Source organism: Homalodisca vitripennis, chromosome 4 (assembly GCF_021130785.1).
Source record: "Homalodisca vitripennis isolate AUS2020 chromosome 4, UT_GWSS_2.1, whole genome shotgun sequence".
Taxonomy (NCBI): domain Eukaryota; kingdom Metazoa; phylum Arthropoda; class Insecta; order Hemiptera; family Cicadellidae; genus Homalodisca; species Homalodisca vitripennis.
In genome coordinates this window covers 163,738,077-163,765,450 of record NC_060210.1, presented here as the reverse complement: position 1 = coordinate 163,765,450, position 27,374 = coordinate 163,738,077, and the positions used below count along the sequence as shown (strand labels likewise).

The 27,374-nt window shown below is 35.5% G+C and overlaps 2 protein-coding genes across 2 annotated transcripts in view; one reads left to right on the top strand and one right to left on the bottom strand.

Moving 5' to 3' along the window:
• LOC124360505 (paired mesoderm homeobox protein 2-like) overlaps nt 1-12,991 on the bottom strand; it is a 29,004-nt gene extending 16,013 nt beyond the window's left edge. Inside the window, exon 1 of the mRNA XM_046814196.1 lies at nt 12,587-12,991. Within this exon, the coding sequence (XP_046670152.1) occupies nt 12,587-12,710 (124 nt within the window). The 5' untranslated portion in view covers nt 12,711-12,991. The remainder of the gene's footprint in view (nt 1-12,586) is intronic.
• LOC124360506 (pupal cuticle protein Edg-84A-like) lies at nt 8,114-11,218 on the top strand. The gene is made up of 2 exons (XM_046814197.1): nt 8,114-8,242; nt 10,708-11,218. The coding sequence occupies exons 1-2, from the start codon at nt 8,147-8,149 to the stop codon at nt 11,071-11,073; spliced, it is 462 nt and encodes a 153-aa protein (XP_046670153.1). The 5' UTR covers nt 8,114-8,146; the 3' UTR covers nt 11,074-11,218.
• Nucleotides 12,992-27,374: the final 14,383 nt, after the last annotated feature.

Genomic DNA, 27,374 nt, shown 5'->3' with positions numbered 1-27,374 from the left:
CTTAGTTCTGTATTATATTTGTTGTAGAGTTTTAGAAGTAAAATATGGGAGCTGATTGAGCCACAGCTCTGTTTCCCACATTACTCGGTCGTTATACCTAAGTTTTTGAAGAGAAGAAATTAGAGATGTTCGCGGACCCCAGGGATGTGCGGTTGCGGGTGGCGCAAGACGAATGTGGTGTCAAGACACGCACTTAATGAGCCGGTGACAGACCCATCACTCACGCACGCACACACACGCACACACGCGCACACGGCTGAGTTATTACCTAATTAACAAGCGTCGTTCAACAGAATCGCTCCTTTAATTTGGCTTCCAGCTCAAAGAAACAATAACGAGGACCTGTGGAACGTGCCTGCGGGCAGGGTCGCGAGTCTGTCTATTGTTGAACAAGTGTTCGGCCGCACCGCGCGCTACAGTGACAACATTTCTTCTTGTGTGTGACAAAATACTAATGTGTATCTGAAACTGTTGTCAGTTGATTCCATCTGAATAAAAGTGCGTTTTGTGTGGAGGAATTAACGTTGGCATTCATAAATTTGACTTTTAACACTATAACTATAGCCCTTTAGCATTATGCTCGTACATTATACTATATGTATAAGTAGACATCTGTTATACATGGCGTTCCTAGGGGTTATAGAATACATTAATTAAGGAGCTTGAAATAGAACAAAACATGAATGAAAAAACGCAGTTTTAAATTTGTATGTAAAGTGTATATACAGTTATAACTATTCCTATATGAAATTATTAATAACAAATATTTGTTTACAGAACTAAACTATATTTTAATTTTTGGGTTGTTTCTTATTTCCATGTCACTAAGTTTTGAATAAACATGAATTATACAAAAGAACATACAATATATACAAAACTATAAATATGTGAATTTTTAGAATAAATAGGAATATTCAAATATATGGTAGAAACTTTTAAAAGATTAAACTAATTTTATAAGTTATAGGTTGATGAAATATGTATAAAGAGCAGTAAAATGTTCGATTTAAAGATAAAAATCAACAAATATATATTTTATTAAAAATAGATGCAAACAAAACCAGATTGAAAAAATTAGAAGTTTATTGACTTTTGAGATTTATTAGAGTGTGTATAAGTATTTTTCTTCTTTATACATCGATTGGAGTGAATAAAAATAGTTAATAGTGTATTATAATTATTTAGGTACAAAGTATAACTAATTAAATTAAACTATTTTTACTTAACAAGTCATAAGAAATATTTTAGGCTGAATGTAAGTATTGAATGGTTATTGAAATTCTCCAGAAAAACTCTTGGACTGAATGCAAGCAATTAAATGCTTAAATCTTTTTACATAGCAAATTATTTAGAATTCCAATTGCTTATCAAATAAGCTTCTCAATTGAAAACTGATTAAAATATTTTGGTTTTAACGAAACCAAAAGCTGCCATTCAAGCTTTATAACACTTGGAATTGTAATAGTTGAGCCTATTATGTTTTACGAGATATCAGATGACCCAACAATTCCCTCAGACTTGTGAGGGAATTTCCAAAAGTTAAGCCAGATAAAGCTTATCTTGTCAAATGATTCTTGTTGGTATTTTATATAGAAACATGAAATATTTTATTTATGAAATTGGACTTAACAATTAATTTTCAGCGCAAAGTATAAAAACGTGACTAAGGATTTTAATATCATTAAAGCATTTAATAAATAGTAGTAATAATGATTTTCCCCGGGGTAGCGGCAATGAGAATTATGGTCGATAAGGGAAAAGCTTGGGAATTATGCTGGTAACAAATCTTACATGTACCATTCGTTGTAATCTGAAATGTTCTTTTTGGAATCCTCAGATTCCCATTAAAATTTCTTGGGTTTTAGCGTTAAAGAAATGCCACTTCCTTAGAATTCAAGTAACTGAGAGTTTATTAAATGCCAATTTTCTTATAAATTGCATATATTGTTCCTGCTGCTATGTTTCTAACCACCACCTCTTGATGTAATACATTTTAAAACTTATTTAAGGGATAAAGTTTGCGCATTCAAGTCCATTTACCTCCTTTTGATATCATTAGTGTTGGAAAGATGTAAGTCCTAACTTGTACTAATTAGAGCAGAAGTGTTTACGAGAGTTGTTATGATATACGCTCTAGAAAGTCTCCGTATTAATACCGTGAGCTCTATGTTCTGGAATGCAATAAATTGCGCTTTTTGTATTCAAGAACAACAACAGGGAATACAGTAATGTATTTAAATGCAATATTAATTAATACAAAACCTATCAATACCCGACTATTGGCACACTGAAGGGGATACAGTACACACGACCACATGGTGGTGTGGGAGCCGTACTATGCGACATCACTGTAGCTGCAAGGAGGCCTCAACGAGATCGTGTAGTCTGTCCACCAACACCTACCAATACCCGACTATTGGCACACTGAAGGGGATACAGTACACACGACCACATGGTGGTGTGGGAGCCGTACTATGCGACATCACTGTAGCTGCAAGGTCTCAACGAGATCGTGTAGTCTGTCCACCAACACCTACCAATACCCCACTATTGGCACACTGAAGGGGATACAGTACACACGACCACATGGTGGTGTGGGAGCCTTACTATGCGACATCACTGTAGCTGCAAAGCCTCAACGAGATCGTGTAGTCTGTCCACCAACACCTACCAATACCCGACTATTGGTACACTGAAGGGGATACAGTACACACGACCACATGGTGGTGTGGGAGCCGTACTATGCGACATCACTGTAGCTGCAAGGAGGCCTCAACGAGATCGTGTAGTCTGTCCACCAACACCTACCAATACCCGACTATTGGCACACTGTAGGGGATACAGTACACACACGACCACATGGTGGTGTGGGAGCCGTACTATGCGACATCACTGTAGTTGCAAGGCCTCAACGTGATCGCGTAGTCTGTCCACCAACAAATACCAATACACGACTATTGGCACACTGAAGGGGATACAGTACACACGACCACATGGTGGTGTGGGAGCCTTACTATGCGACATCACTGTAGCTGCAAGGAGGCCTCAACGAGATCGTGTAGTCTGTCCACCAACACCTACCAATACCCGACTATTGGCACACTGAAGGGGATACAGTACACACGACCACATGGTGGTGTGGGAGCCGTACTATGCGACATCACTGTAGCTGCAAGGAGGCCTCAACGAGATCGTGTAGTCTGTCCACCAACACCTACCAATACCCGACTATTGGCACACTGAAGGGGATACAGTACACACGACCACATGGTGGTGTGGGAGCCGTACTATGCGACGTCACTGTAGCTGCAAGGCCTCAACGAGATCGTGTAGTCTGTCCACCAACACCTACCAATACCCGACTATTGGCACACTGAAGGGGATACAGTACACACGACCACATGGTGGTGTGGGAGCCGTACTATGCGACATCACTGTAGCTGCAAGGCCTCAACGAGATCGTGTAGTCTGTCCACCAACACCTACCAATACCCGACTATTGGCACACTGAAGGGGATACAGTACACACGACCACATGGTGGTGTGGGAGCCGTACTATGCGACATCACTGTAGCTGCAAGGAGGCCTCAACGAGATCGTGTAGTCTGTCCACCAACATCTACCAATACCCGACTATTGGCACACTGAAGGGGATACAGTACACACGACCACATGGTGGTGTGGGAGCCTTACTATGCGACATCACTGTAGCTGCAAAGCCTCAACGAGATCGTGTAGTCTGTCCACCAACACCTACCAATACCCGACTATTGGTACACTGAAGGGGATACAGTACACACGACCGGTGGTGTGGGAGCCGTACTATGCGACATCACTGTAGCTGCAAGGCCTCAACGAGATCGTGTAGTCTGTCCACCAAAACCTACCAATACCCGACTATTGGCACACTGAAGGGGATACAGTACACACGACCACATGGTGGTGTGGGAGCCGTACTATGCGACATCACTGTAGCTGCAAGGCCTCAACGAGATCGTGTAGTCTGTCCACCAAAACCTACCAATACCCGACTATTGGCACACTGAAGGGGATACAGTACACACGACCACATGGTGGTGTGGGAGCCGTACTATGCGACATCACTGTAGCTGCAAGGCCTCAACGAGATCGTGTAGTCTGTCCACCAAAACCTACCAATACCCGACTATTGGCACACTGAAGGGGATACAGTACACACGACCACATGGTGGTGTGGGAGCCGTACTATGCGACATCACTGTAGCTGCAAGGCCTCAACGAGATCGTGTAGTCTGTCCACCAACACCTACCAATACCCGACTATTGGCACACTGAAGGGGATACAGTACACACGACCACATGGTGGTGTGGGAGCCGTACTATGCGACATCACTGTAGCTGCAAGGCCTCAACGAGATCGTGTACAGTAGTCTGCCCACCAACACCTACCAATACCCGACTATTGGCACACTGAAGGGGATACAGTACACACGGCCACATGGTGGTGTGGGAGCCTTACTATGCGACATCACTGTAGCTGCAAGGCCTCAACGAGATCGTATAGTCCTGTCCACCAACACCTATCAATACCCGACTATTGGCACACTGAAGGGGATACAGTACACACGACCGGTGGTGTGGGAGCCGTACTATGCGACATCACTGTAGCTGCAAGGCCTCAACGAGATCGTATAGTCTGTCCACCAACACCTATCAATACCCGACTATTGGCACACTGAAGGGGATATAGTACACACGACCACATGGTGGTGTGGGAGCCGTACTATGCGACATCACTGTAGCTGCAAGGCCTCAACGAGATCGTGTAGTCTGTCCACCAACACCTACCAGATGTTTAAAACCTAGAGTGAATTGAAATGGTTCAATTTTACCATATTACTATGATCGCTTCCCTGTTACAAGGTAGGAGTAGGTTACAGTCAAAAGCTCAGCTAAATCCCATTCACGGGCACGAACAGCCATCAAACACGATGTTGTTTAAGTATAAAATAAGTTACAAGCAAAATTTAAATTCCAATTTGTTCTCGGGATACCCTGCTGAAATGAACAGATAGACAGAAAGATATACGTAATAGAAATGTTGCCAGCCTCCTAGTTGAAAAGCTATGTTAAAAGTTTTATTTTATGTTATTTTTTCCTTGTTTATGGAGTAATTTTACATTGAACTAGATTATTCCTTGATGTGAGTGTAAACTAGCCTCAATTTAAGTTTGTCACACATGATGTTAATTATAAACGGTTTCCCATGACAACGATATAAGGGTAATATTAAAAATTGTTATTGTTTACCGATATATCCATAATGATATAAAACAAAGTATTTCACAAGTTTTTTGTTAAATGAAACTATGTCGAAGATGGTAATAGACATCACAGATGAGGACTTAAATTAATTAACAAATAATGGATGTACTCATAACTTTTAATTTTAATAATGTAATTTTTAACAATCCACGTTATGTCAAAACTTTTGGACCAGGCGAATTAAAAGTCTTGTCAATATAATTATTTTCAAAACAATCTCTTTAATCAATTGTGTATTGCATCTTATAAAACACTAAGAGGTGCATGTGTAATAATCTCCTGCTTTAGCAAATGATCTTGGGTGTAAATGCTCCTTACGTCCTTACACCTGCTTCTTACACTCGATCAAATGCGCTTTATTGATACAATGTGCTTACTACGGTAAATGCCTTAGATTGGAAATAGAATACAATAAGTGGAAATAGATGCTTTTTGATTTTCATACCGAGATATATATATATATTTTTTTGACTTGGCAATGGGACTAACTGGGACTTATTATGTACATTTGTTTATCGTAAAAACGAGAAAAAACTGCTATGGCATTTGTATAACGTAGTTAATCCGAACCATGAATAATAATAATCCTTTACACGCTAAACCTAAAATAAAGGATAACTATTTGCCAGTGGCAATTTTTGTTTACTATTTGAAACTCTTTACAATGAACACTGATATAATAAGAACCATATACATGTAAGCTTACGATTCTAAATTATTGTAGGTTACCATCATAATAATGATACTTGCTTCCAATAAGATTACTACGGACTTATTCCTCCTCTCTAGTCTTAAATATTTCAAATGTTACTGAAACTGTTGGTGCTAACCTTTCAAAATGGAATTTGTTATAGTTTTAAGGTCATTAAATGTAAATATGTATATATATATATATCTGTATATTATGTGAGGTTGAGTGGTAGAGAGGGCTAAATAGCCCTAACTCCGCCTCTTGAATAAAGGCATATTTCATTTCAAAAATATTATGGATTGCCGCAGACAAATTTGTGTATTTCATTAGTATTCATAAACATTGTTTCACTCTCCGGCTTGAGGGATTTTAAAACATTCTGAAATCGATCAGAAGATTGAAATATATTCCAATGGCAATCAGTCATTTTCAGGAGTATTTATTATGCCGTTATAACGGATATACCTATGACATACCTGTTATTCTACAGGAATCGCGTGCAACGCCGCGGGTAACTGCGAATAATGATTATACAATTGCGAAACGGGACACACAACTTAATATTGATTACGAATAGAATTAAACTGATATATGTATTAACAAATGTGGCAAACCACCTAGAAATAAACTTGCAAATTATTAGGATGAATGGAAGTTAATAGATAGATGATGGGTTATCGTAAGATTCGTATAAGTTATAGTTCTGAGAGTTTCAATTGTGATTTAATTGTGAAATATGCATATCGTTTTAATATTATAATAAATGAATTATAATTCATGCATTAATTCATTTAATTAATTAATTCGTTAAATATGATTTTATTAATTTACGCTTTTTTTATCATTACTTTGTTTGTAGTTAAGAACCATCTGGTTTTCCGAATACTAAAATAATTATATCGTATTTCATTATAAAAACACAAATTATAAACATCGAGCTAACTCAACATTTAGATAGAATCAACCCTTCCCAACATAGCTAAGTTATGTGTAGACTATTATGTTGAGGGTTACTCATCCTTTACAGCCATAGGATTTTGTAATCACATAAGATATTCGGGGTAGGTTTGCTTGTCATGCTACATAAAGTAATATGAGTAACAAACATCAAAATCATATTGTCTAGTTACGAGTATTTATTGCCTTCATATTGCATTTAATATACAAAGTTTTGTTAAAATATCCTTTGGTTGGTTGAAAACAAATTAATAGACTATGGTTAAGACGGCCAAAACCATGGACTATAACCAAAGATTGTCACAGATGCCAAATATTGAAACTACGAAGGATTACGCTTACCATTGTGCGCGTGAGTTACTGCTTTCGTAACTGATTGCTTCGTACGCTTCTCGCCTTAAAAGGAACTTTACTTTTCATATAAACAAGTTACCCGTCAGGCAGAGCTGGTATTTTTTTATTATAAGGTTAATTTCTTTATATAAAACTATCTCGTTATAACAAACTAGAGAAAAACCGGACAGGGACGAAAACGGAGCAATTACTAATAGAGAGGAAACGGAAGAAAGATTTCAAACATTCAAACGGTAAATTGGGATCTTCCCCATCAAGCTCATGCTAGCAAGGAATCAGATAATAAATAAATAATCCTCACAGTTTTATACTTATAATATTTAATGATAATAAAAACCTACAGTTCTAATATCTTCAGTTTGTAATGAGTTGGTTCATAACGAACGAAATCAGGGTTCTAATGTGAAGTATTGCAAATATTTAACCAACCAAGGCAAAAAGTCTCTATGAAATCCAAAACTGTATTTTTGAGCCATGTAAAAACGTCGTCATAAATGCAAAACAATTTGTGATCTACGCATACATATATTTTATACTTATTGTGTTTACGCTTTATTGCTTTATTTGTTTTGGATCACTAAACACAAATTAATACTTGGGCTGAAACAAGTTCAACTGGCTAGTATATCATTTATTGATTGTTTACTTAACCTTATTTAGCAAACTAATTAAACAAATCAGGTAATAATTGTAGTGCAAATTATATTATTATATGGAAAATTGGATATTTAAATGAGGTACACTTGTTTTACCTAATTAAAAGGATTTACACGATATCATATAATGAAGATTTCTTATTCTTTACAGTTGCGAGTTAGTGTGATTATTGAAGTGTGAGGAATGCGCTACACAGGTACGTCGCTACGGTATATAAAGTGTAACAAGAAACAACGTGTCAGACCAGACCCAACATCGCCTCTCACCATGTACCTTCAGGTTAGTAGTTGTACAGCCGAGCAACAATACAGTTTAAAATTTACTGTCGCTTTTTAAAATAGAGTTTGTAAAGAATATTTCATAACAATATAACGACATCGTTTAAATTTTATAATAAAATTAAATTATAATTTTATAATTTTCATCGGTATACTAATAATGCGTAAGGCCCCAATAGAATGCACAATTTTGAATTTTAATTCTTCCATTTTTTTGTAATAATTTTGGGAAGTGTAAACAATAAAAATGTAAATACATTTTTGGCTCAATATTTGATAAAATAAAGTAATAATTACTGTATCATAACGACAATCTTAGAATAACTTTCGCTAAAGAAAAATTTAACTCAAAGCATTTTATTCCCTTAAAGTGATATTGCTTCTTTCATGAAGCTACCTATGAATAATATATTTCAACTAAAAGTATCCTTAAGTAGAGTAATCAACGTCTCATATTATGCTTCTACTAAAGTTTTCAGTTTTACTACAAGTTTTACATATCAAGTACATACAAATGTTAATGATAAACGACTCAATAACGTGTATTATTGCTCAAGTGTATAATTTGCTCAACAGTATATGCTCTAGTTGCTCAGTTGTAAGATCTGTATGAGTTCTTCTACAAGCAAATGCGAGAACACGAGAACACAGAACACGAGAGTTGTATTTTTCGATCATTAAAGGTTTTATCAGTATTATTTACATTTTGTGCTCGTAAACGCAATTTCATTTGGTTTTCTTATACGTTGAGATACAGATACGTCAATTTTGCATTATATATTTCACCGTAGGTGAGAATCAATAGAGGTTAGGAAGGGTACTACAACACAAAAGTCCTCTGAAATCAAATAATTTCACCTACGTTTAACATTGACTATCCACTCTAGTATGTACCTTATCATTCCACGAATACATATGTCATGTTAAAAATCTCATATGATTCTTCTCAGTTTGTTTACAAAGTTATTTTTGACGTGACAACGTCTTAAATTAGGTTGCGGCTCGGAGTCACTCATGAAAAAGTGTAACGCCCGGTAACGTTACGATGCCCGTCCAGTGGGTCCGCCGCACGGGATCCGCACGGGATAAAGCAGATAACTGTGGGTCCGCCGCACGGGATAAAGCAGATAACTATGTTTATTCGTGAAAATGTGGAGTGCTTAGATTCGTCATTTACAACAACTACAACAATAAAGGTAAATAATTGTACACTGATATTTCATTATCGTAAACTATGATTGATTGATTAATTGTTAGATTGACACAAAAGTTGAGAAACTGAGTTTATAGGTTATGTCATACTATTGACAAATGTTGATAGTGTTAAGTAAATTATTAGTTTAAATCACTCTGCAATCAATCGTAATTCAGTCGATTGAGAAGAAACAGCGCGTATTGCTAGTCAAACATTTAAAATAACAAATTATAACCTCTAACCTGTCATAACAGTGCGACCAAACAAACGAACTAAACCGACCAATCACCACGCGCGGAGTTAGAATTTAACTGTGTTTAGCAAGAATTTCAAATTCCAATTTTAGTAAATGTTTTATTCAACTTTACCATTTACAATAACAAATTTTAATTAATTTCAAATTATTTACAATGTTTTAGTAAACAAAATATATTTCTATAGTTAAAATTTGTGCAATTCTTATTTTCATTCAATTTCTTGTTCCTATTGTGCAATTTAATAATATTCATATCAATAAATATTCTACCGAGAAAAAAGACGTTGTCACGTAAAATCTTCGCCCGTAAAACCGACTTTACAGGCAACCATAATGTTTTTTCTGCTTTATTCTCGTTGCCAATGTTTTTATCATGGTTACTTGTATGACCAATGTAAAAATGTTTACTAACGCTCTGTCAAATCCGATGGAGTGACATGTATCACCATCGAACTCGATGCTGCCTAGGCTACATAGATAGAACTTCTATGTATGAAAACAGTAGATAAAAACAAATCTTCATGGAAAATTTCAAACCTATAAGACAGAAAGACAGCAATAAAAGATTTACAGTCCTCGAATGGTAGGCTTCTTTAACGCTCATCCAGTGAGAGATCCTTTACTTTAGTTAAATATGTCCCATCGAAGTTACGAGGTCTTTAACTTTCGTGTTACAAAACAAAGAAGAGCCCAGATAGGCAATTACGTTGTCGGTTTATACAGCTATAACGTTATCGGTTTTGTCGTCAATGTAAGAGTGCTACATTTTGAACAGCTCTGCTGAGGGATCTGGGTTTTCTTATATCTTATTTTGTATAATAATCTCAGACCTCCAAGGTCTTCTGCCTAATCAAAGTGGAAACGTCTCTGCTTGACGACTTCTGAACACTTTTGCCTTATCCATGAGAATATTATGTTTATCGAACTTTATTATACGATGCAATCTGTGTTGTATATTAATTGTGACCAGCAGATATTTTATATCATATACTTAAATAAAATCGTTAACTTTTAGCTGTTCCTGGTATCCTGCGTGGTAGTGGTAATGTCCGCCTTCCCCCAGCCCGGCCACGACCATGGGTTCCACGTGGAGTACAAGGAAGATTACTACGACCCTCACCCCAAGTACAAGTTCGAGTACGGAGTCCACGACAGCCACACTGGTGATGTCAAGAGCCAGAAGGAGGAGCGTGACGGGGATGTGGTGCACGGCAGCTACGAGCTGGTGGAGGCGGACGGTTCCAAGCGCGTCGTCCACTACACAGCTGATCACCACACTGGCTTTAACGCTGTCGTCCACAGGGAACACAACGTCCATCCTCAACATTACCAACATCACCAGGAACACATCCCAGAACACCACGAATACTCACATTATTGAAATAACTTTCTTCAGGTGTATTTAACAATATTTTGGTGGTTATTTCGGCAAATAAAACATGACCTCTACACACGCTGGTATTCTCGAATTTATGGACTTTCAAAAACACATATTAACGTAACATTCTAAGTTGAAGAATAGTCATTTCCGAGCTTCTGGGAATCCAATGAGGAGTTTATTGTTTAGAGTTATATTATTTCATATAGAAATGATAACAAAATGTAACGGCTTTGCTTATTATTATATTTGCTTGTAACTAATTATAAACTACACTGATAAATAATAATAATTCTTAACAATTAATAAATATTTTCGGTAAGCCCGTAAATTATAAAGATTGAAATTTGTATGATGAGTAACAAAAACGATAACAATATTTTAAAAATTAACGTTACGAGCACTTAGTGAACATTTTTTGATAGACTTTAAATGTGTAAAAGAAAAGAAATGGATATTTTGAGATTTGCTGTAGGAAATCATTACAACACTATCTACTGTGTTTTACGACGGTATGTAGGTACGAAGACATATTTCTCGATATGCGTTACTTTTACATATAATTGGTTACTAATATTAGTTCATTAATATTGGTGTTAGTATATTAGTTCGGTTGTTTTTAATAATGATATTGACGTAATTGTGAATTTAAAACATCCACCTCTAGATTAAATTCCCAAGCAACAATTCTTTATCCCTTGAGTACAATGAGGATGTCATCCTGGACCGCCAGACATCGTCCATCTTCTGTAAGGATTAAGAATTCTATTATTTTTAACCTGTTAAGGTAGAAAACTATTCAAAAGAAGAAATAACTATCTTTTTGTCTTAAAGATATTTATTTTAAAATTAGAAAAAAACAAAATTCCATTTTTTAAATAAACAAATTGTTTATCAAACTTTAATTTTTAACTATTGTTAGAAATTTGTTTCAATTGTAAGAAAGTGGCATATTTTACAACAATAAAACAAATTTTTCTGTCAAGAAATGTTGTCATAAACATTCTCCTGCAAATAGCCTCAAAAAAGGTAATAACAAAACAAGTTGAATGTTGGTGTAAATCCAACATTTTGGGTTTTTGTACATAAAACCTTGCAACAACTTACGTAACGCATAAAGGATTCCGTTTTCAATTAAAAATTATTGGAGTAAAATATTTATAAAACTTAATTTTATTGTTACATCTTTATTGTGTCTTTCTTTCAATTTGTTTAGTTCTGTCATTAGGATATTTGAATGCTAAAATCAATGGGGTTTTGCAAAGTAAGGTATTAAGGCACAGTACGTGGAATTTCACTAGAGTTATTGAGTTTGATTAATGAAATTCCATTATTTGGTAAACGTGAATGTATTTAAAAGCACCAACTTGATAACCCGCTTATCGTAGAAATATTTAAGTGTTTAATCAATTTAGTTTCGACAGTATTGTACAGATTTCACTAAAACATGCGTTCTTTAAATTTTGCGGTGTGCACATGACGTTATCAGAGATATGACATGCAGCAGGGAACCTACCGTCACTCCTGTCAGTCTGGGGACTGTCGAGCTGTAGTAGAGAGGTGACGGAGAACCTGCGAGCGTTGTGAGACCCAGGGACGGCCGTGGCGTACACGCAGTCGGAGGAGTACATGTCCAGCATCGCGTCTTCGCTCGTCGGCCGAAGAAAAATACATACAAACAAAACTGTTATATCTTAGTTTTCTGACAGTGAAAACGGGCGGAAGGTTGAAATATGAGTCAGCAGCTCCAAAGCATAAGCCTCGTAAGACGGGACATTAAACGCGTCGGGTAAGTAGAGAAGACGCGAGACTTAAGTGATCGGTTTATTAGATCAGCTGTTAATTGTTGACGGACGGAGGCGCGAACAAGTGTGAACATTAATGAACTGGGAGGATGAAGAACACTAAGACACGACACACAGATGGGCCGGTGGAGAGGATCCAAGATGGGACGGCGGTGGGGAGGGGGAGGCGCCTCCTCGGCTCCGCCCCTCGCAGAAAAAATGTCTGGAATGGATGTAGCTATTATTGCAGGTGACAAGGCATAAATCATGAGTTTAAAAGCTTTATATCATTCAGTCAACACAAGGATCCTCGCCGCAGTAAGTCTTGTGGTAGGTGAGATGTTTCAGTACGGGGACCGGTCGACACTGTGGGAATGAGTCCTGTAAAACCGTGATGAGGAAATGCTTATTTGTACATTACAAACTTAAACAAAGAAAATATGGTAAAGAACTACATAGTCGAGACTACTAAAATAAAGTTCTATTGAAACATGTAAACTGTGCCAAATTTATAATGAAACTGAAACATGAAAAGAAGAAAAACAATGATGCAGTAAGTTTATTAAATTGAAGTTGTAATGGTTTATTAATTCACAATTCTACGCTGTTAAACACAGTGAATTAATAGTATAATTCATATTACAGCAGCTCCACATTCTCTTTAGTTCATTTCTTCGGGAACTTTCATTAAATCATATCTGGGTTCGTGTGTATAAGACTGAGAAGCTAATAGTTATAAAATGATTATAGCGAACATTTCCAACTAAGTGCCAATAAGTTATCTTCATTAAATAACGTTTAAAGATACCATATTACAATTTCAATAAGCACAAACAATAGTTTGAGTTAGCTAAGAAGCTATAAAAAGGAAAGCTAAGAAATTCATACAAAATTGTAACAAATGTCGAAACACGTAACAGGTTAGAACATTGCAAATGATTTAAATAATACTTTTATAAATTTACATTAAATTTAAGAAAAATAACAAAAATACAAATATTAAGGAAATAGCTGGTAAAACAGATGAAGAAGTGATTGGTTGCTACTCATACAAAATTGTAATAAATGTCGAAAAACGTAATACAGGGATGCTACAGGTCAGGGAAATCAGGGAAGTCAGGGAACAAAAAACAGGACTGGAAATCAGGGAAAAGTCAGGGAATCCGGTCTCAAGCCAGGGAAAAGTCAGGGAATTTCGACGTTGGTCAGGGAAAAATATAAAATCCCTTTACACAAATAAACTCTGTAATTTCTATGTGCTACTAATTACTTATGGTGCAGTGTTCTAAAGTATTTTACTTCTGTGTTGTAAAAGATCATTTAAGTCAATCTTTTTGTACGTATTAAACTGTGTTCACTTTATTTTTTGCTTTTTTATATTTGCCACCCTGTTAGCCTCAACACCGCTTTTTTTCCACCCGTTAATTGCCAAAAACCCTGGGGATTGCGTCGAAAAAAGTCAGGGAAAAATGAAAAATTTGGTCTGGAAATCAGGGAAAAGTCAGGGAATTTCATTATTGGACTCCTGTAGCAACCCTGTAACAGGTTAGAACATTGCAAATAATACTTTTATAAATTTACATTAAATTTAAGAAAAATAACAAAAATACAAATATTAAGGAAATAGCTGGTAACACAGATGAAGAAGTGATTGGTTGCTATCTCGCAGGCGATGTGTAGTGCTTTAGATGACATCTTTTAGGTTAATTATCTGGAATATACCTATTACAGTAAATATATGTTTAGTAGCCTAATATATATTATCTCATCAAACATGACGCATTTTACACATGATTGGAGACGGTCCTACAATGACATATTAAATAAAATACGATAAAATTTACGTAGTTATACTTGCAGTTAAAACAAACTGAACGTCTTGTTCATAATATTGCTGATAATCTCATTAATATCTTAGTTTTGATTTTATAATTTGATATATGAGAAAGATACAATTTATAGGTAAGATGCGCCGGTTAGGGCAGGTGGTAGGCAAAATCAGCCACACTCTGCTGTACCTGGATTGTCCACCTGGCGCCGGGCCGGGCCAATTAACACCTTCTGTACTGGCGGCCATCTTGGCTGTAGCACCATAAGGACAATGTTTAATCTTTAAGGACCTTATTTTTGGTAGCATAATTAGGGAATATGTCTTATTTTAAAGATGACATCATCACAAAGGTGTGATGCTTTAAAAGATAGGCATAAAATGCTTTCTGATTTTTTGCTATTTTCATAGGTTATTAAAAAAAAATTCATCCTTTCAATATGAAAAAAGCATATACTTTACAAAACTGAAAATTGTATTATTCGTATATTTAAAATGAACATAACGAAGGCCGTATACATATACGAATAAAACCAAGGCCGCAAAAGTGCATGCGATTTAGCATTGTTCTTATGGGGAAAACTCTTTCACCATAGCCTAGACTTACTGTATTCTTCCAGCTTTACCAATCATGTGATGTCAACGTGCTCGATAATGTGCAATACTTCACTCAAGGCACATCACAGAGCTAAACTATGTTTACACTCGTAGCAACACTCCTCCACCTCCACCATCTTTTCCAAACTGTTTATAAATTATCACGGATTTTGGAAAGCTTCATATATCACAAAGCAATGAAGCATTAAAAATAATAACTAATTAGTTAAGAAAGTTGCAAGGAGATAAACACAATCATGAAAAAGATCGGTTGGGATAAAGATATTGAAAGGTTAAATTTAAGGATACGTGAAAGAGAAAATTGTGAAAACGTATGGTAAGTGATAGTTTGTAAAGAAAATTTAACTGAAAACATCTGTTTATTTTTTACACACAGCGATCTACGTTTATATAATACACACATACATACACAAACATGAACAAACAAATATTTTTCAACTGAATTTGATACTTAACGATGACCTGTCGTGTTACAACTGATATCGAACGCTGAAAATGTTCGTTATATTAAATTGGAGTCTGACCATCATGTAGAATATCATGCCCATTTTAACTTCAGTTAGGAAATAAACAGAGTTCTATTAAATAATTTAAGTACTTTGCTTTTAGCATTTGCCACTGGTTTAAACGAGTCCAAATCTGATACATCATCTGCGATAGTTTAAACAGTTTTAACGTTATATATTTTTAATATTTTATCTCAGTTTACTGCACTAATCTGTCTCTTTTGAAGCAGTGAGCATTTTCTGACAGAGCCGTGCATACTTTATCTGTTAAAAGAATTATTTATGAATTTGCTCAGGCAAAATGAAAGAGTTTATTCAATGTTATGATTAAATTATGGCTTTAGTGCTACCAAGGTGTAGCTTAAGATTTAAAACTAAACATTTACAGTAATTCTCTACCTTTGGTAAAAAGAACATAAAGTGAAGTGTATACTTATAAAACAACCGATAAATACCAGCCAACTAGTGTCTAGGAACTACCTCAGAGAACTAGTAACAATGTTTTAGAAAATCTGAAGTGTAAAGTGTGAATACTTAAAAACCTGTCGGTTATCTTATTATGCGTAAATACATACAGTTTGAAACTAATTGTTGAATTTCAAGACTGATAACCATTAGGTACTGTCACCAGGAGGACATCACTCAAGTACTTTCTCTCGTTTTAAACGTGTATTTAAATAACGCTGTTGTGACTGGTAAAGGAATGTTACAATAATAATTACTTTAAAAGGTACTTTAAGGCTTAAACATGTATTTATTTCGCGTTCCTGTAATTATAATTCAATGTCTACAGAACATATATTCTCAGGTCTTATTAATTCTTTATTTTACACAATCGATATCTTAAAGAATATTGTAGGAGTATTTATACTGAGATTGCAATATTTACCAACAGAAAGTGCAAACTAGCTGCGAGAGTGACACAAACTGAGCTACTTGGCTCTATTGGGTCTTTCTGTTTGTAAGGTAAGTTTGCGCCTGACCTTGACCTCTGGCACTGAAGCATCTGGACAATTTTATTGATCTTCGGATATTTCGATCAGGACCTTAATATTAGTCATTAGTTTCCAGGGTATCCCTTAGGGCTTACTTTCAATATAAATATAAATCAAGGAAAGTACGGAAGCAATAAACGAATGATAAGTAATTATAATGATAAATAATAAATTATATTTACCTACAAATATCCATAAGTTTAAATTAATTCGTCTGCCAGCACATATGAGCTCTGGTCGCTTAAACTGAAATGGCTATCATGGAGAACCCACTGTGATTCTCCCTCCCCCCACAAGAAGTCGAGATGTGTAACAGATCTTCGTTCTCTGAGATAACCAGAGTGTAAGTGTACGTCCCCGACGAAAATACTTCGTAATTAGCATCATGGCAGTTCTGCTAACATAGTACTCTAAATTACTGTTAAATTCTATACTTGGCCGCCACCAGTAGTTCAGGTTTCTAAAACGTCTTGCGACAAAAGTATATTTCATTTGATTATTATTGAAATTTAAATGCTAAAGGTTTCAGTCGGCCTCAAAACTTTAAAACTAACCTAACAGATATGTCTAAATTGATTTTTGTTTTTATCATTTAACAAGTTCGCAAAACTTACTTATTGAAGGTTAAAGTAAAAAAAATAATTATGTTTAGTATTAGATATAGAGTCTATTTATTCAGAGCTGTATACCCCATTAAAGTTATTTTAAATACAATGATATCCAGTTGTATTTATTTTTGCGGTTTCGATACACGGTCATGACTGTATATTTACTACTAGACAAACTAATTACACGTGGTTCATTAGGTAAACAATTTATTCAATAACAAAACCCTTGAACGTGAGTCACTTATACAGACATCAACACATCCTTGCCGAAAAAGTCCTGTGGGTTTCTTTAGACTTGGGCAAATACTGTTTTAAAGCATAATAAGTTTCGCTTAACAATGCAGAATAAGATTCTCTACTCAATTAATAGTATAAGTTGAATAAAAACTGAAGATACATGAATAGAGTGCCGATTAGGAGTTCTGATGGGCGAGCGGTTTGAGACGTTGGACTTTGAGACTGAGTTAGAGATAGCGCAAGCTCGAATTCTGTCTGAGACTTGCACTTGTCAGTACCATCGACCTTTGTACTGTATCGACTCTCGCCTTATTCTTTTTTCCTACAGGCCAGTGGCCCATGAGGACGGGCAGAATAAGACTTAAAAGGACTTCTCACTTTTTGATTAAAAAAAAATGTGCCTTGCTGATATACATACAACAATTTACTTGTAAATTTAATGACACAGAAATATTGTAGGCTATTAGAGATACAATGTAATTTCTATATTTTCCATAAGAAGTATAACTACTATGGGTTGAGTTCACCAGTCAGGTCGGTGTGTGTGTGCGTGCGTGTGTGCATGTGCTCGCACGTGAGTGCAGCAGGAAACTAAAAGCTGCTGACAGCCCCGCCGATGAGGACTGACAACTAAGAGCTTAATTACAAGCAATTAAACTCACAGGGTGGGGTGCGGATGTGCTAATTCACTGCCGGCGGCCCGTTACACCCCCACGCTACCCCTGCGGTCTCAGGAAATTGAATCCTGTTCACACTGAACTCAAGCGAAACCACTCATTAAACTACAAGAACGAAATCCACAGCACTAACACCAAAGTGCACGGAATTTTATTACAAGTAGTAAATTAGTAATTTATTGAAACAACAGAAATTAAAGCATTGTATAATAGACATGAAGACGTTAATACTAAGTAATTTAAGTAGAAATAATTTTGTATGATAAAATATAAAAAATCTCAAAATATATATAACTGTAATAAAGACAATAACCTAATCATTATCAACACTAAAACAACTAAGTTAAAGTACGAGTATTCTCCACTTTGTAAAAAACCAAACAAATAATTGCTTAATTACATATCAGTATCAGTGTAAAAGGAATGTTATTTAAAATCTTTTCCGACAAGAGAGATTTGCTGTACAAAAAAAACTTATCTGTAAACTGAACTTATGAAAAGAATTATTTTTGCATTCGGTTTACGTGTTAACTCGTTTCTGCACCATCAGCGAGTCTTGTCAGCATGTACTGCAATAAAATGGATTTAAAAAGTACGAGATAAAGCTATATGAAACGGGGTTTAATAGCATTTGAAGTGACAGGTGAAAATTTGCGTGTTTGTAATGAATTTAAAGGGTGGTGCCAAATGTGATCACCTTGTTTCCTTTGTTCTTTTTTTGTCCTGAAACAGCAAATTGGTGGATAAACAGGGAATGCAAAGAGATAAGATAGTGCAGCAAAAATACAAATAAATAAACAGTAACTGAATCGCGTCATTTAAAAATGTTTTATTTAAAGTAGGACTTCTCAAGGCAGCAGTGTCAAGATGACCACTAGTGTTTTATGTGGTCAGTTTTATGTCTTCTATGCGTGAGGATTTTATGAATCTAAATGTTTCAATAGTACATACTAGAATCCTGTCTAAGACTCTACATATTTTCTGTGACTCTGAAGCAATCTTTACCTTTTCCTCATAGTTTAGATTTATGTTGATGATAAAGTAAAACGTGCTTTCTAATTCAGAGGTTCTTCAACCAAACTGAGGGTTTTGAGTGGCTTCTATTAAATAAACTACATACGTTTAAAATAAAAAAAAAACATACATGATATCTGTACAGTGTATATAACATAAATTTGCATTAAATTATGTAGACCAAGAATACTTTGCAATTAGTTAATTTTTAAAATAAGTTAAAATGGCTTTTTAGAATACTTAGTGATCTATTTTGTATACCTCTTTTATAAACGTACATCCTTAAACAGATAGCTAGATTTGTCATTTATTTCGTATAGTAAGTAAGCTAAATCTTTAAAAATAAAACATTAAGCTCTGTATGAAAGATATTGTCAAAGAAGTATTTAGTAGACTAAGTTATATGGTACACTACAATCTTAGGTCACATCCGTACATTTTAGACCAATTCATACATTTTAATTAAATACATATATTCGAAACCATCGGCAAGTCAGGCGTCCATTGGTTCATACATTTTAAGCCAACACCATTAATAGCTTTTGCTCAAACCATAAATAACGCTCCCTACAATGATGCATAGCATGTAGCTACCAGTCCTGTAAGCCACAATATAAGGTACTCGTTGAGGGATTAATTGCTGTTATACTTCCCAAAAGTAATACTTGTATAAACACCTTGCACTGTAAATTCTACTTTCCACTTAGATAAATTAAAGTAATCTAGTCTTAAGATATTAAAAATTAAGACAGTAAGTCACAGGATCGGTTTATAAAATACAAGTATATTGTAAAATTAAATTTAGTTACAATATTATCAGTTGATACAACTATGGGCAAGTTAATACAGTTACTGTCTTTAAGTTCCCAACCGCATTTAATTATAATGAAAGTTACTACTAATTCACCATGATGCAATTTTAAACTCAACTCTCCTTTCAACTGAAAGAAATTGTCATATTTGAATTATTTAATCTACTACTGGAGGGGTGCACGTGTTCAATGTGGAAGAGACTTGTTTCGAGCCATTCCTAAGGAAAGAACCCCCGCACGCTCCACCGTGTGGTCCTTTGGCTAACTGGCGCCTGTGGTCCCCCAATTAAGAGAGGTTCTCATCGCGTTTGTGACGCATGGGCCCGACGCAACTCATTCAATAAATACCGGCCTGTTGACAGACCGTCACTTTGCACGAGCCTTGCTAATATATGCCCTAGAACATCGAGCAGAATTGGTAGCAGGTGTAACGACCCAACATTTGACAGTATGAAACCGGAGACAGCCATTTCTGTAATACCTTAAACGCTCATTAATAAGTCTTTAAGTTTAATGTCAGCAGAATTTACCTCACACTTTCATGTTTTTCGATAATATTCGTCTATTATTTGTTTACTGTACTGTAACACCTGGGTCCTTACGAAATTTGTCACGTTATATATGTCACCGGGACGAGGTTGTCTACCTCCTATAAGCGACAGCAATCGGAAGATATATTTATTTCTGGAACTAACACCAAACCAGTTTGGTCGTATCAGGAACTTCGAAGGCCAATAGAGCAGGACTCTGGTATCGGCGAATATACTCGTTCTTTAATTGACAATTGTTAAATAAAGAATTTCTACGAAAACTTTCTAGGTATTTTTTAGTTAATTCCTGACATTTCAGTAGTTACCACTGAACATAATAATAATAATAATAAAATAACAACAACACCACCCACCACCGCCACCACCACCACCAACAAAAACAATAATAATATTAGTAGTAATAATAATAATACTAATAGTAATAAAACTGCTTTGAATGTATCAACAAAGTACAGAATATAAATAAAACTTTAAGGGCATCACTAATATCACTACAATTATACCAATACAATGCTCTTTTAACCCTTATTCTACCCGCTCTCATTAAGACCACTGGCCTCTGCGAGGAACTTACCAAACTGAATAAGATGGAGAGTCGATACAGCAATGGTACTGATAAAAAGCGCTGAGGTCATAGACAGGATTTGAACCCGCACTATTTTTAGTTCAGATCCAAAGTCCTACGTGTTAGACCACTCGGCCATCGACGATAATGGAGGCGTTATCGATAAGATGAGTAAATAGCATTCAAGCTCCTTTAAAGTATATTTACATCAAACTAAGGAGTTTCATTTTTGAAACAATTCTAACGGTGATAGTTTGTGCTCTAAATATGCAACGATGTGTCTTTTGAGTTTCAGTTTTCGCCTCAGAATCTCAATCCCCAAGGTAGGTGTGTTTTAATCTTCTTTTTTACGAAAGAAGAACGAGTGATTAAGAATAATTTTACTTTTTAACTCACATGGAAGTAACGTAAGTCAAGAAACTACCGCTCGTTTGAACAAAAGTTTAGTGTGTCTTATGTCAGACAAAATGGTTGTTTTAAGCTTGCGATAGATTGCAGCTAACACGCCGAAGCAAAGCTTACAAAAAATGACTACGCTGTTATTATAATAGCAGGAGCAAACAATGCTCCCAATCGCTGTGACTGCCTTCTCGACTCTTACAAGGGTTTAATTGAAATTCTTAGTATTACAAATGTTAAAATAATATGTATTCCCAGAATATTTTACTTTCTAAATTTGAATGATACTATATTCAAGGTTTAATCTGCAAAACAGATTCTATTCATACATTTTTGTCTTCTATAGTTCATTCCCTATATATTCAAGTCTTTCGACTGTTAGGATGTTCTTCAACTAAACCATAGCTTTCTATATGATTGACCATCCTTTTAAGTAAATTATTTAGTCTTGGCTTCATAGGATTCCCTCTTTCATGGGTTGATAGCTATCTTTGTGGTAGGTGCCAAATGGTTAAAACCCCGTTCACTGATCATGGTTGTTCAAGATGGGCTCGATCATCATCATTATAGACTTTTAATGATCTCTGAGGGATAGGTGTTTGATTCAAATCCTTTTCTTAATTGATGAACGATCGTCATAAAACTGTAAATTAAGGGAACATTTTTCTTTTCGTGGACGATAACTCTCTGTCGGTATCTGCAAAACCTTGTCCTGAGCTTGAGGTAGTGCGTGTGATGAAATTTACTTTAAAACGTGCTTTAATACTTTAATGGTTTAATCAAAATAACTTAATTGTAAATAACAGAAACTAAATAATTAATATAAGGAATTCTAGCTTGCACAATGATGTTACACTCTTAATTTAGCAGTTGACAATCACTGCTTATTTTTCTATAGAATTCTTTGAAGTCATTATTGATAAAATGTCTTATTTGAACAAACAATTGATAATGCTTGAAGGGATAAGCAGTGGAATATTGATTTTTTTAAATCTGGCTATATTGCCAATGTTGGATGTAATGTTTACAACATATTATGGAATAACATACCCATTTTTATCGTATACAGTTGAGATTTAGATTCTTGAATGTAAACAGACTAAGTTCATATTAATACTCCAAAAGAGAGCTATGCGTTTAGTTTTCAGGAAACCACGTCTCGCTTTCTGCATGCCTCTTTTCCAGCAACATATTATTTTAACCTTTCATCAATACACATCTTTTACGTAGTCAAATACATACATAAAAATCTGTCTACATTTCCATAGACAAATCATTGCTGCAGCATTCGTAGAAGAAAGAACACAATCGTTACCAAACATACAACCTCATTTTAACCGACTTCAAAAATGAGGACGTTATAAAAATTCAACCATTCTATGTTCTTTTTTATGTGTGTCCATCGATATTTCCAAAATCACTGAACCGATTCGGACGGATTTTTAATAAAAGGGGGCTGTCCAGATTTTTTTTATGGATTGGACAAGTATCTGACCAGGAAACCACTTTGCACGTTTTAGATATGAAACCATGTTGAGAAGCCAGAAAAAGCAATTTGCAGAGATGATGTTTTTGTACAATTACTGCGACTTGCCGACTTTTAATGAATTATGTGTTTGGCTTTGGAATAACAATCCTATTGGAGACAATATAGGTACGGTATAAAAACCCGTCCTGAAGTAACTGGAAAGGATTGATTGCGGAGTTTGAAAATTTCTTAATAACTTTTAAAAACTTAATAACAGTAACTGTGAGAAGTTTCCTAGTCTACTTCAGGATTCCAGAAAACGCTCCTGTAGAAGTACTTTGAAACCTGGTATGGAGCAACGAAACGGAATAAGATGCCGATATGTAGTTTGCTTTGAATGACCATAACTTACCGAACAGATACTAGGGAATGTATCTTTGTTCAGAGTAACGGTCCGATTCTGTTATAACCAATGCCAAATCCGTCTGGAGTAATTGATAGACGGTTGAGTACTTTAGTACTGGAATTTTTATCTTCATTGGAAACTATCTAAGAACGGCAAGATTAACAAGCAATAACTATATTTCGATTGGTTTTTATTTTTAAGTTGGCTCTAGATTGCATTAGTTAACATTATAAGTATTTTTATCAATTTATATTCAAATTATATATGCTTTTCTCAATTTAAAAAAAATCACAATACTTTGCCGTTGCATAATTTGGTGTAGCAGTTTACATTATTTATGTAAAATAGTAGTTTACTTTTACATAAATATAAAGTAATTGACATAAAAAGTAAATAACACTCTTACTTTTTGTACTCCACTAAGTGCTGCTTTGTAAACAATATCTTTCGGTTAACTTTTCTCGTCTCAATAACAGTTACTGTACATCCTAAGTTAAACGTGAAATGTAAAATGTGTACATATCACCATACTCGGAGGTTCTGCATAATTCAGCCCAATAGCAGCATAAGAAGAGCGCTCTGCAATGTTCCTGTTCTTGCCAACGAACGTTACCGTCAGTCACCGCCACATCCGCCCTCTCCTGAATACTGCAGTCTCGCTAGTTACAACCTACATGCCTACGTAGGGGAGACATCGTTCCACAGACAATTGGTGCAATGTTGTAACTCTATAACAGTTACGGTACACCTCAAGTTGAACATGAAATGTAGAACGTTGTAGGCTACATACCAGCTCACTCGGAGGTTCTGCATAATTCAGCCCAATAGCAGTATAAGAAGAGCGCTCTGCAATGTTCCGTTTTTTGCTAACGAACGTTACCGTCAGTCACCGCCACATCCGCCCTCTCCTGAATACTGCAGTCTCGCTAGTTACAACCTACATGCCTACGTAGGGGAGACATAATCGTTCCACAGACAATTGTGCAATGTTGTAACTCTATAACAGTTACGGTACACCTCAAGTTGAACATGAAATGTAGAACGTGTAGGCTACATACCAGCTCACTCGGAGGTTCTGCATAATTCAGCCCAATAGCAGCCTAAAAAGAGCTCTCTGCAATGTTCCGTTTTTGCCAACGAACGTTACCGTCAGTCACCGCCACATCCGCCCTCTCCTGAATACTGCAGTCTCGCTCGTAACAACCTACATGTCTACGTAGGGGAGACATCATTTCCACAGACAATGGTGCAATGTTGTAACTCTATAACAGTTACGGTACACCTCAAATGGAACATGAAATGTAGAACGTGTAGACTGCATACCAGCTCACTCGGAGGTTCTGCATAATTCAGCCCAATAGCAGCATAAGAAGAGCGCTCTGCAATGTTCCGTTCTTGCTAACGAACGTTACCGTCAGTCACCGCCACATCCGCCCTCTCCTAAATACTGCGGTCTCGCTAGTTACAACCTACAAGTCTACGTAGGGGAGACATAATCATTCCACAGACAATGGTGCAATGTTGTAACTCTATAACAGTTACGGCACACCTCAAGTTGAACATGAAATGTAGAACGTGTAGGCTACATACCAGCTCACTCGGAGGTTCTGCATAATTCAGCCCAATAGCAGCATAAGAAGAGCGCTCTGCAATGTTCCGTTCTTGCTAACGAACGTTACCGTCAGTCACCGCCACATCCGCCCTCTCCTGAATACTGCAGTCTCGCTCGTTACAACCTACATGTCTACGTAGGGGAAACGTCATTCCATACGCAATAACAGAATGTGTTTAAGTCTAGATTTAAAATCAATACATTAAAAATCATATCGAAACGTTTGTACATTGTTTGTACACAAGCAGACAAAAATCCAATTAACTAGAGTCAGCTAACCCACACAAATTCGTAGACACATCTAATCAGTTGTATACGAGTGTGCATTATGCAAAGTAAAATAAATTGTATATTTTTGCACTGTTTTCAATTTCCAAACTATGATCCAAATTTCAAGACACTAAGACAGGCCAAAGTTAGTTTCGTCACTAAATATTTTATACTTAACAGATTTACAAGAAGGTGTGTTAATAAAAATCCTTGAATTTCCTCTGTCCATCTTATTTCCATCTGTAATCTCAGTAAGAAAAATGCAGTAACATTAAACCTTTATTGTTCAGCTTGCTGGGAAGATGGCGTTGCAGGTTAAGTTAAATGTCCAAGCTTTGATTTATAAAGTCAACCAAACTTTAAAGTAACTTCATCAAACGTGCTAATGAGTTAGTAAGATCGATTGACTTCACCATATTTCTTTATTCATATTTCTTTCGTTGTCGAAATGGAGTCAAGACCAATGTATCTTTGTGACAGATAGAAATTTAGATTCTCAAAGGACCAATATGTATAATGTTCAATTTCACACCGATAAGGAGGTAGTAATCTTAAACTTTCACAATAAATGTTAATAACCTCTAAATCATACAGAAATCGTATTTCGTTCATCAGAAACTGGCGGGAGAATTTTCGCTGAACGCTCAGCCACGAATCCTGTGAGTGATTGTCTGCCTATATGACGTCATATGAGGATGATCCACTCTGATGAGCCCGGTAGTAACGTGTTTAAAATGACAGTTTGATGGCGGCTTGTATCGTGTTTGGATTTATAGGTTACATTATTTGTTTTACAAATCATAATTGGATACACCTATTGGGTAAGCGTTTAACAAAGTTTTAACAAAATGATATAAATGTTATATACTATAGTATAGAAATACTATGCGAACTAAATTAATTTAGTTTCACATTAATACTGTAGTAATAGATACTCTATGGAACTCCCTTTGCATTATTTTGTGAGTAAAAACACAATAGGTTAATTATGTCCTCCTGAGAAGTAGTTTTTGGCACAAAAAAGTTAATAACAAATTCTATAGTCTTGCAGTTGCCCTCTCTCACTTTGTTGAACCTAAAGGTTCCCCAAAGTCAACTAATTAACTGCACCACTATGAGATTCTACTTATTGTGTACTATATAAAGTGCAAAAAAACTTGTTCTCTGATTCGATAATACCGAAGTCCAAGTAAAATTAAGCAGTTTTATGTAAAATATTAACATAAGTATATGATGTAAAATTAGATTTAAAAAACGATAATTAGATAATTTTTAAACCACCAAATATTATAAATGAATCCAGTTCCAGGTTAAAAAGTTTGTTGTTGAAATAAAAGAGGTGTAGTAACAACATTACATACAAAACCGTTCATTTAAACCTCAAAAGACTACGGAGTCAAATTATTATTTTTTATCGAATAGTTTTGATTTTATTCAAACAAACAATTTCTTAAAAGTATTCTTTGAGTAGTATTCAAAAAGGTCGAAGTGTAAATTTGTTAAAACTTCTATTGCATCGTGGAACAGACAACGTTGATAACTGTTTAATTACTTTTCTGTTTATTATTGCTTTGTGTAAACGTCCCGGGTTCTTTAAATGCTATTTTGAATACTTTATAAATATTATAGCTATCGACTAAGGTGGTGTGATCAATTTCTGTTTGGGAAATACTTTTTAATTTCAATTTATGGCCCTATTAAGATATATAGGCCTAGCTATGCTATAGAAGGGAGAATTCGAAAATGTTGTGGTAAAGTCTAAATAAAACATTTTGAAGATAAACAAGTGAATGTACATGGTAGCTTCAGGGAGTGAAATGGGTTCATTTATTTGTGACTCAAGGAGATTATGTTTTTAAGTAAAGTATAATATATAAAATAACGTTATTTTAATTTTTATTTTGTAAATAAAGACAACGTCACTTATGTAGTTATTTTTCATGTAGCCTAAATA